The sequence below is a fragment of the Leuciscus leuciscus genome, assembly GCF_965113295.1.
Source record: "Leuciscus leuciscus genome assembly, chromosome: 7".
NCBI classification, from domain to species: Eukaryota; Metazoa; Chordata; class Actinopteri; order Cypriniformes; family Leuciscidae; genus Leuciscus; species Leuciscus leuciscus.
The window spans coordinates 37,199,297-37,210,979 of record NC_138731.1 but is presented as its reverse complement, the minus strand read 5'-3'; the positions used below and the strand labels follow the sequence as shown (position 1 = coordinate 37,210,979).

The window sequence follows — 11,683 nt, the reverse complement described above, 5'->3', positions numbered from 1 at the left end:
AAAAATGAACAAGAAAAAATGTCTGGAAATATGTCATTAAAAAAAAATAATAATTATCATCTTACATGCAATATCCTTTGTCATTACAGGTTGTGATGGCTCACTGGGCTCGCCAAAACCAGCCTTATTCTCTGCAGTGACACGGAATTCATATTCAATTCCCTCTGACAGGCCTGAGACCTTATAACGTAGATCAGAAATTGACTTCTTTGAAGCTCTGACCCATCTCATTCCTCTTCTCTCTTTTCTCTCAACACTATAGCCTCGAATGTCACTTCCCCTATCTATAGTTGGTCTCTTCCAGGAAATTGTTATAGCATTTCTACTGACATTATCAATTTCTGGTTTTGATGGTGGCCCGGGGGGTCCTGCAAAAAAATTTGAAAAAACAATAATAAATAAGTAATATATATATATGAGTTCAGATGCAAAAGCCTCTAAGTGCCATCTGAAAATTTCTTCTAGAATTATCATTTTTGTCAAGCTCGCTTATTTAAGTTCAGTAATTTCACTTAAATGGCAATTAATAGGTAATTTTCATTGCCATTTAAGTGAAATTGCTGAACTTAAATATACAAGCTTCATAAAAATGATCATTCTAGAAGAAAATTTCAGATGGCACTTAGAGGCTTCTGCATCTGAACTCTTCATATATATATATAGACGGAAACAAAAAAAATGCAGTAAAAATTTAAGTTGGGCTTACCAAAGCTGTCAACCATTTTAACTGGTCCAGACTGTGTTGCATCTCCAGTGCCATACTGATTGACTGCTGAAACACGGAATATGTATTCATTTCCCTTTATCAGCTTGCTGACAACATAGCGGCAATCCATAACATTTTCAGCAAGCTTTGTCCAGAGTAGGCGGCTGGTTTCTCTCTTTTCTAATATATATGATTTGATACTGCAGCCGCCATCTTCTTCTGGTGGCAACCATGTCAATGTGCATTTTTCAGCAGAGACACTGCTGGCTTCAATAGGACCTGGAGGTCCAGGCACATCTAGGATTTTCACTTTAACTATTTCTTCTTTGATACCAAATGGATTGCTTGCACTAATGGTGTACTCTCCAGTGTTCTTTCGGCTGGCATACTTGATAGACAAAGTTGAAGATGTGAGAGTGCTTGTGATTTGGACAATATCTGAGGACTTGAATTCTCTTCCACCCTTAGACCACACAGCTGTAGGAGGTGGTTTGCCAAGAATGCTTGATGCTGTGATGATAATTGTTTCTCCAGCCCTCACAGTCACTCCATCCTTCATTTCAGGGTCAATTGTCATAGTTGGCGGTTCTATAAAAAGTTAGTTAATGATTATAAACATTGGTATGTTTATGGAGGGTTTGGTTAAGCAAATTCATTAAAACCTGACAATATAACTTACCGTATTCATTTTTGCAGATAAGAGGCTCAGTTGTCTCTGAGGGAGCACTGATAGCTCCAGCTGCATTTTTAGCCCTTATTCTGAATTCACAAGTACAGCCTTCCTGTAGGTCTGTAACAGTGTATGCACAGCTTTGGACATTCACATGGTTAGCCTTCATCCATGTCTTTCCAGGATGCTCTAATTTCTCAACAATATAGCCAGTCAATTTGTAGCCCCCGTCATACTTGGGTGCAGTCCAAATAAGTGTTACACTGTTTCTTGTGACATTGATCACATCAGGTTTGCCAGGTGGATCTATAGAAAGAGACAATAATAATAACAAAAATCATTTTGTGCTCTCTTCCTCATAAACAGCACAAATAAAAGTAGGAAAAGTAAAAAGAGAGTACACTGAGACTCACCAATAGGATCAAGAGCAACAAGTGATTCAGTTGTTTTGCTTGGCTTTCCAAGTCCTGCTATATTCATAGCTATTACCCTAAATTCATATTCCAGGCCTTCAACCAAACCGGTCACTCTGCATTCTTTCACTCTCAAAGGTGTCTTTCTGGCTCTCTTCCACATTAAGCTATTTCTATCTTTGAATTCCACGTAATATCCTATAAGCAATATTAGAAGTAAAAGTTTTTAGATACGACGAAACTGCTAAATAACTACAGTAAATAAATAAATATATAACTGTAGTAAAGAAATGTTTTACCTGTGATGGGAGAGCCTCCAGTATCTTTTGGATCAGACCATGTTAGGATAGCAGATTCATGACGAATGCTCACAACCTCAGGTGGTGCTGAAGCCCCTGGTGCATCTGGTGTAGGGAAAAGTGTGTATTTGATGTAAACAAATATTTTTAAATATCCAATATATCCAACATATTTCATTAAATAAAAAATATTTGGGCTTTCCTGTTAAATACTTACTGAATGGATGTTTAGCAATCACTGGATCAGATCTGAGGAACTCTCCAAATCCATATTTATTTTCAGCACAAACTCTGAAGATGTATTCTGTTCCGTCATGAAGTCTTGTAACTCTCATAGAGTTCTTCTGAATCGCAGAAGCAACTGTGACCCACTTGTTAGCAGTAGAATGCCTCTTCTCCAAAATATAGTTGCTAACTTCTGATCCACCATCATCTTTGGGTGGGCCCCATTCTACAGTAATCGCCTCTGCTGTGATTTCATCAAATTTGATAGGACCAGTGCAGATTCCAGGCTTTCCAAACACTTTAATGTCAATAGCTGATTCCTTTGTTCCAGCAGTGTTTCTCAAAATGATAGTGAATTTGCCAGCATCGACTCTATGGCAATCACGAATCAGCAAGACCGTGTTTGTTGCAGTTGATTCAACTGAGATTCTGCCACTATCTGATAAAGTAACATCACCCTTTTTCCATGTGACTGCAGGAGCAGGTATACCAATAATAGGGATATTAAGGCGAACAGTGCTTCCTTCCTTTGCCACATAGCTAAAGTCTGGCAAGCCTTTAAGGTTACAGTCTGGAAGGACTGTAAAGAGAAAAGAGAAAAATGAATATATTAATGGACATAATTGTATACCCACTAAGACACAAATGCAAATATTATGTACACCAGGGTTTCTCAAAGTGTGGGAGAGCACTTTTGACAAATATATAATGTGCAACCAGTTTCAAACAACAGAGATTTTGCTATATATTGTATACCATGGTATGTTAATCTATCTGCTGAGTGTAGGGCTGCTTAAAGTTATTAATAGGGCTGGGGCAAGAAATCAATGCATCGCAAATCGCGAAATGATCTGGATTGGGGGGTAGGTAGGAGAGATTGGAGGTTAGGAGCCTTGCTCAAGGCCACCTCAGTCATTTCCTGCCGGTATTGGGAATCGAAACCGTAACCTTTGAGTTACCAGTCTGACTCTCTAACCATGAGGCCACGTCTGCCCCAATTGGGCACCCAAACGCTGACAGGCAACCTTCCATGCACACACAAACGAGCTGCACGCACAGAAAGCAGTCTGTCAGCGTGCATTCAGTTCCCTTTCGTGGTCACTCCGAGTTACATCGGATGACGACGAATGGGGTTTCGCTTAGAAAGCCTATCATCTTCGAGTATATAAAACGAGCCAATGGCAATGAAATGCCATGGGTCTGCGGAATTTGCATAGCGTAACTCCGCCCGACCCTGGGGGTATATAAGGAAGTACGCTGGCAACATGCAGATATGTTTGTGGATGAGTTATGTTCCCATTGCGGGAACATGACCATCATGCTGTTGCATTCGAGACTCAATGACCTTGTTCGAGGGAGAGTCCCCTCATCCGCACCCCGATCTACGAGCTCCGTGAGAGCTGGTACTTCGGATGGCGACCAGGGTGAACTGAGGGTTACAGTGTGGAATAAAGCGCCGACTATTCCACGCTCCACACCCCTCTCTACCACAGTGCAACCCGAGAGCGTTCCGATTGAGTCCGCGGTTCAGTCTGCCGGCGTGCCGCGGGTCTCTTTCGGCGCTCCAGATGATGATGAGATGTCGATCGCTGCATCACAAGGTGGGCGTGAGTCCTCGGGAAGTGAGGATTGGGGTGTGCTGCCGCCTTCGGGTGTGCCAGCATTGTCCATGTCTGATCCCGAGCTGACGGCCATGCTTTCCCGGGCAGCCGCAGCAATTAGCCTCGAGGGGTCTCCGCCACCCGGTCCAGTGCGCTCGCCCAGTGCGGTTTTTGGGTGCGGCCGCTGATCCCCGTCAGCGTCCAACCCCAATGCCTTTCTTCCCGGACGTGCATGAGGAGGTCACAAGGTCCTGGAAGGCACCCCTGTCTTCCTGTGATCGCTCGGCGGCCTCCTCCGCCTTGCCTCCTCTCGATCAGGCGTCTGCCAAAGGGTACACTGTGGTTCCCCAGGTTGAACGCTCTGTTTCCATGCAACTATGTCCTCAGAGTGCTTCTTCCCGCGGTGACCCTAAGCACCCCTCCATGGCCTGTAGGTTCTCCTCCACCCTTGTGGCGAATGCCTATAGAGCTGCGGGGCTGGCAGCCTCCTCACTGCATGCCATGGCAATGCTGCAGGTCTACCAGGCCCAGTTGTTGCGTGACATGCACGAGGGGAGGACTGACCCAGGGCTCTTTGATGAGCTGCGTGCCGCCACCGACCTTGCTCTCCGAGCGACGAAGGTGACCGCACGCTCCCTGGGTCAGGTGATGTCCACATGTGTGGTCCAGGAGCGACACCTGTGGCTCAACTTGGCTGATATGCGGGAGGCCGAGCGAACCCGGTTCCTCGACACCCCCATATCCCAGGCTGGCCTCTTCGGCGGTGCAGTCGAGGACTTTGCCCAGCAGTTCTCGACTGCTCAGAAGCAGACTAACTGTGCGTTCACACCGGACGCGAATTGCGCGTCAAATTCGCGCCTGCCGCATCTAGTTATACGCGTGACCACTTTGTGTTAATTCGCGCGTCAAGAGCGAAATTGACGCATGTAAAAACAAAAGTTTATCGAGCATTAGCATTAGCATTAATCGAGAGAGTCACCGCTCGTATATGCTCTGGAGAGCAGAAACAGCTGCGTAGGGGACATCGTCGCTGTACCTCGGGTCCACCAGACCCTCCGGAGGGTTTCAGGAGTTTCACAATTTGCTCCAGGAGCTAGGTTTGGTGGACCTAACGGTGAGGACGCTGACGAGGACAGCGTAGGCCATATAAGGCCTCGGCCTCGAGTGGTCGCTGCCTGACGAGCCCGCGCTCTACAGCCCGGCGCAAGGTTCACCCTCGCCCGCACCCACCTAATCTGTCATTTATTTTTGTTTTGATAATAAATGGAGCCAGCCTCCAAAAGTGAAACCTGTCCTGTGATTTTTTGTTTTTGTTTTTATACACTAAATTGTGTTTGTTGTCTTTACATTAGAATAATAATGTTTCATATAATCTAGTATAGATATGGAATAAATAGCATTCAATACAAAATGAGTATCTCTCATATATTGAAATCGAGTTTTTATGTGAAAAAACTTGACGCGCGAATGAGGCGTATTCGCGTCTACCGCACCGCGTTCTACGCCTCATTCGCGCCGCAGGAATTTTTTACGCGCATAATGCGTCTTTGCATTGACTTAACATTGAAATCACTCGCGCCTGACGCGCTATTCGCGTCCGGTGTGAACGCACCATGAGGCTTTAAAACATGTCCTGCCCCGACGGCCCGCTGCTGCCTCCACCCAGCCGTCGGCACAGGTGCCTCAGTCTGCTCGCCGCCAAGGGCGCCCTCCCACGGCTCCCGCCCCTCCCGCACGGCCCCAGCAGCAGCCTTCACCCGGGCCGCATCGTGGAGGAAGCCGTAGGAAGGCGCCACAGCCCTCTCCCGCCCCGCGCCCCGCTAAACATCAGGCAAAGCGCCGCTCCTGAGACGGGCTGCTCAGAGATGGCATCCAGTTCTTTCCAGGAGACGGTAGCAGGGCCGCTCCTTCCCCCGGTGGAGGGCCGGGGGAGAATCCTTGGTCCAACGACGGGCAGCACCCTATTTCGGTTAAAGAAAGAACTGACACACCCATCTCTGAGCACACAGAGTTCTCGGATGACAGTGCGCGCCGCTCTCGAGCCTCGTCACTCTCGAGCCTCGCTACTCTCGTCCCCTTCTGTCGCCAGACCCCTGCCAGAGCACGCCCCCATGGGACACCTCCCCTGGCCTCCTCTGGCAGGACGCGGCTTATGACTATGCCCCTGCACCGGGCCGCTATGCCACCCACGTCTGGGCCGGTCATTCCGCCTCGCTGCACCACCAAGGGTACGTCTGTGGTCCGCATGACCCCGCATGACCCCGCATGACCTACGCGATTCAGTTCGCGCGGTCTCCTCCCCGCTTCAGGGGAGTCCGCTTCACTATGGTCGGTGGCAATGCCCCTGTCATGAAAGCGGAGGTCGCCACCCTACTGGCGAAGGGTGCGATCGAGACTGTCCCTCCAGCTGAAATGAAGTCCGGGTTTTACAGCCCCTACTATATTGTACCGAAGAAATCCGGTGGGTTACGACCGATCCTGGACCTGCGCGTCTTGAACCGCTCCCTTCACAGGATGCCGTTCAAGATGCTCACGGCCAAACGCATTTTCGAATGCGTGCGGCCGCAGGATTGGTTTGCAGCGATCGACCTGAAGGACGCCTACTTCCATGTCTCCATTCTTCGTCGACACAGACCGTTTCTACGGTTTGCTTTCGAGGGGCAGGCATACCAGTACGTGGTTCTCCCTTTCGGGCTAGCCCTGTCTCCTCGCGTCTTCACGAAGGTCGTCGAGGCAGCCCTTGTTCCTCTACGGGAACACGGGGTTCGCATCCTGAACTATCTCGACGACTGGCTGATCCTAGCTCACTCTCGAGACCAGGTTTGCGAACACAGGGACCTAGTGCTCCGGCACCTAGCTCGTTTGGGCCTTCGGGTCAACTGGGAGAAGAGCAAACTCTGCCCCGTGCAGAGGATCTCTTTTCTCGGTATGGAAATCGACTCGGTCGCCATGTGCACGCAGTCACTGCTGACTTGCCTTTGTCAATTCGAGGGCAAGAGTGCGGTTCCACTGAAACTATTTCAGAGGCTCCTGGGGCATATGGCATCCGCAGCCACAGTAACGCCGCTCGGATTGCTTCATATGAGACCGCTTCAGCTTTGGCTTCGCGATCGAGTCCCGAGGTGGGCATGGCAACATGGCACGCTCCGAGTCCCAGTGACTCCGACCTGCCGTCAGACCTTCACCCCGTGGACGAACCTCAGTTTTCTATGGGCCGGAGTGCCCTTAGAACGAGTTTCCCGGCATGTTGTTGTATCAACAGATGCCTCCACCACGGGCTGCCGCGGGCTCCTGGACAGGACCCCAGCGCCTATGGCATGTCAATTGCCTCGAGTTGCTGGCTGTACGGCCCGCCGTATGTCGCAACTCGCCCGCCACCTCCTCATATGAAGTCAGAAGCATCTGAGGTCGCTTCGAGCCATTTATATCCCGGGAGACCTGAACCGTGCGGCCGACGAGCTGTCTCGGCTTCAGCCTCTCCCTGGAGAATGGAGACTCCATCCCCAGTCGGTTCAGCTGATTTGGGATCAGTTCGGGGACGCACAGGTAGATCTGTTTGCCTCCCATGATTCGTCCCACTGCAACCTGTTTTATTCCCTGACCGAGGGCACGCTCGGCACGGATGCACTGGCGCACAGCTGGCCGTGGGGCCTCCGCAAATATGCGTTTCCCCCAGTGAGCCTTCTTGCGCAGACCTTGTGCAAGATCAGGGAGGATGAGGAGCAGGTCATTTTGGTTGCCCCGTATTGGCACAACCGCACCTGGTTCCCAGAACTAGTACTCCTCGCGACAGCAACTCCCTGGCCAATCCCTCTGAGGAAGGACCTGCTTTCTCAGGGACGGGGCACCCTTTGGCACCCTCGTCCCGATCTTTGGATCTTGGATCCACGTGTGGCTCCTGGACAGGACGAGGCAGGTTTGAGTACCCTACCACCAGCGGTGGTGGCTACCATCACTTCCGCTAGAGCATCGTCCACGAGACATGCCTATGCGTTGAAGTGGAACCTCTTCTTCTAAACATCTAAACATCAAGAACCCACGAAATGCCCGATCAGTGTCGTGCTTTCCTTCCTGCAAGAAGGGTTGGAGCAAAGGCTGTCTCCCTCAACCCTGAAAGTGTATGTTGCCGCCATTGCCGCACATCACGACGCAGTTGATGGTAAGTCTCTGGGAAAGCACGACCTGATCATCAGGTTCCTGAGGGGAGCAAGGAGACTGAATACTCCTCGTCCTCCCCTCTAACCCTCTTGGGACCTCTCAGTGGTTTTAACTGCCCTGCAGAGTGCTACCTTTGAGCCTCTGCAATCAGTGGAGCTTAAGTTCCTGTCAATGAAGACAGCGCTCCTGGTTGCATTGGCCTCCATCAAGAGGGTAGGGGACCTGCAGGCATTTTCGGTTGACGAAGCGTGCCTGGAATTCGGGCCGGCTAACTCTCACGTGATCCTGAGACCCCGGCCTGGATATGTGTCCAAGGTTCCCACCACACCCTTTCGAGACCAGGTGGTGAACCTGCAAGCGCTGCCCCTGGAGGAGGCAGACCCAGCCTTGGCACTGCTCTGTCCAGTACGCGCCCTCCATGCTTACATAGGCAGAACGCAGTGTTTCAGGACCTCAGACCAGCTCTTTGTCTGTTATGGTGGGAAGCTGAAGGGAAAGGCTCTCTCCAAGCAAAGGTTGTCTCACTGGATAGTGGACGCCATTACTTTGGCATACCAGCAGCAAGGTCGACCATGCCCCCTTGGTGTGACGGCCCAATCCACTCGGAGTGTGGCATCCTCTTGGGCTCTAGCGCATGGCGCCTCGCTAACAGACATTTGCAGAGCTGCATGCTGGGCGACACCTAACACATTCGCGAGATTCTAACACAATCTCCGAGCATTGTACCTGAACGGACAAATACAAATACAAATACAAATACACTATTCATGTAAACACATTCTTAAGTTATGTCTTAAGTAAACGTAAACAGTTATTATATTGAATCTGTGCATAAGGTATTAAAGTGACATCCTTGTGAGAAAAAAATTACTCACTTCTCTTGACCGAATAGCTTTTGAAGCATATTTAATTCATACAATGGACGAGTATGCAGTTTTTTATTTTGTATTTGATTACTTTTTGGTTATCAAATACAATTTCTTTTTGATTTCTTTTGATCAAGAAATCAAAAAGAAATCAACTGTGTAAACAACAACTGCAACTAACCAGATAATACAATTTATACAATATAAAAGTGCAACCAACCATATAGCCTAATCATGCACAGATAAAAAAAAAAGAGAGAGAGAGAGAGAGAGAGAGAGAGAGAGAGATTAATTTATAAAAAGGAGAAAAATCCCCCACATATTTTGTTGAATTCAGAGGACATGTGTCCAATCAAACTCTATAGCATTTTGGTGGACATGGAAAACCTGTGAGACATGCACTCATTTTCAAAACACCAACTAAATGCTTTGTGCTGATCATACCATTTTATACAGTAGATTTGCTTCAGTTTTTAATACCATAATTATTGATATGATAACATAACATTCTAAATTTCAATGTTTAATTTTATGATCTACATTTTTTTTTACTTTTGTCCAAAAAATGTCTAGCTTCAGAGTTATATTTTCCACATTCAATGTGAAAAGCACTTGTCAAGCAGCCATGATGTGAGACTGACACCTCCAGCTGACGCCCTCGAAAACACTTAGCCTCCATTTTCTGCCTTCCTCTCCTCTTTCTGTCTGACTCTAAGCCCACTTCACTTGCTCCTTTGCTGCTCATGACTCTTATTTCTAATTTGTCCCTGTTTCCTTATCCCCACAGATCCCATCTCTCTTTCTCTGCAGTTACAAAGAGCAGTATATACTAGTGCAAATCCATTATTTAGTTCCTGTGGGTGCCGTTTGCTCTCTGGAGTCCTTTTAGCTTTACAGAGTGCTTTAACAAACAGAGAAGGACAATAGCAATTCTCAACGGTATTTATCAGGTGGCAAATGCTACAAAATCGCATCAGAAACACAGAGATCCCTGGTCGGATGCCACCAAGCAACCAACAGATATTGTAGGTTCATAACGATTATGAAAACTATGGTAAAATATCATATAAGAGAGACCAGGGCAATTGTAACATGCAATATTTCTTCAATCACAAATAAGCTGTAATGATGACACCGATTAGAAGTAGTTCGCTCTTTTGTATCATTTTGTAAAAAAGAAAAAATTATTTGGGATTTTTTTGGGGGTGATAAATAAAATAAGTATAAAATAAAAATAGGTAAAACGTAAAAACCTTGAAGCAACAAATTACTTTATAAAGCACAACATAACTGACCTAAGTGTTTTCTTCTTGCCCCGAAGGCAGATTTTAAGCATAAACCTCAATAAACTACACTAGAATTATGCTTAAACAAGGAAATGCAACTTGTCAGTGCGGGAAGAAAAACTGATTTAGCATATATTATGAAGACAATTTTGCTTCAAGTGAATATACAGCATCTTGCTTTAAGGATGTGAGAAACAACATGTGAAACAAAAGGATGAAGTGCACTTGTAAACACTATAAAATGAAAACTGTATTTAAGGACTAAATCATGAAAATGTAATTAACATTATTCTTGAGACTACTTGTCACGGTTCGCGAATGCATTGCTTTCTTCTCGTCTCGTGCATTTGTTATTGGTGTGTGTGTGTGTGTGTGTGTGTGTGTGTGTGTGTGTGTCGCTTGGATCTGTGGGAGTGGCCGGAGCAATCACGCTCATTCATCCTGTCTGCAATCATCATCGGCGCCAGCTGCGACTCATCATCACTTCCTTAAATACTCACCGTTTTCTCCTCTCCATTGTCAGATCGTTGTTTGAAGTCTTGTGCTGTTTGGTGTTCCCGATCCTGTGTTCCTGTTCCCGTTCTGTGCTCGTGTGATGTTTGTGCCTGGATTCCTGTTTGCTGTTCTGTTCTTCGTTCACCCCGGATATCTTCATCACCATCACGACACTTCAGCACCTATCAATACTCAACCGTGTTTGACCATCGAAGTCCCTGCGTCACCAGCCTGTGTTGTTTCCCTGTTTGATTCATAATTTCTTACATTAAAGAGTTTATTGCACCAGCTATTGCTTCCTCGTTCTTACAGCATGACAGAACGATCTGACCAACCCATGGAAGCAGCAGGTGGAATTCAGATGTCCATGGAGGAGTTCCTTAACAACAGCGCATGGACGCCCAGGAGGAGGGGCTCAACAACACTGGCCGCGCCGTCCAGGCTCTGGTGACGCAGGTGTCCGAGCTCACCCAGCAAATTCAACAACTGCGAGCTCCCACTGCGCCGCCCACACCGTTCGTTCCCCCCACTCCATCGGATCCTCCCTCCCAGTCGGAACCTCGTCTGCCTGTCCCTGAGAGGTATGCCGGAGAACCCAGTTTTTGCCGAGCGTTTCTGACAGGATGTTCCATGCACTTTGCGTTGCAACCTAGAACCTTCAACACTGAGCGATCCAAGGTCGCATTTGTCTTGTCTCTGCTGACTGGGAGGGCGGCACTTTGGGGAACGGCGGTGTGGGAGAACCAGGACCCATTCTGCGAGTCGTTCCAGGCACTCTCCGCCGCCATGAAGCGGGTCTTTGACCGTGCGGTCGCTGGAAGGGAGGCGGCGAGGATGCTCGCTGAACTTCGTCAAGGAGAAAGATCAGTCTCGGATTATTCGATCGAGTTCCGGACTCTCGCGGCAGAGTGCCGATGGAACGACGAGGCGCAGTGGGATATGTTCCTGCATGGGCTGGCTGACC

General features: G+C 48.0%; 1 protein-coding gene across 2 annotated transcripts in view; it reads right to left on the bottom strand.

The window, feature by feature from the left end:
* The window catches only part of LOC309503036 (titin-like), a 41,454-nt gene that overhangs the window by 15,609 nt on the left and 14,162 nt on the right, over positions 1-11,683 (bottom strand). For both annotated transcript variants that reach the window (XM_082175726.1, XM_082175727.1), the window contains 6 exons: positions 2,306-2,893; positions 2,089-2,193; positions 1,790-1,987; positions 1,386-1,682; positions 707-1,294; positions 66-368 (listed from right to left, as the gene is read on the bottom strand). In XM_082175726.1, the coding sequence (XP_082031852.1) occupies positions 66-368; positions 707-1,294; positions 1,386-1,682; positions 1,790-1,987; positions 2,089-2,193; positions 2,306-2,893 (2,079 nt within the window). The remainder of the gene's footprint in view (positions 1-65; positions 369-706; positions 1,295-1,385; positions 1,683-1,789; positions 1,988-2,088; positions 2,194-2,305; positions 2,894-11,683) is intronic.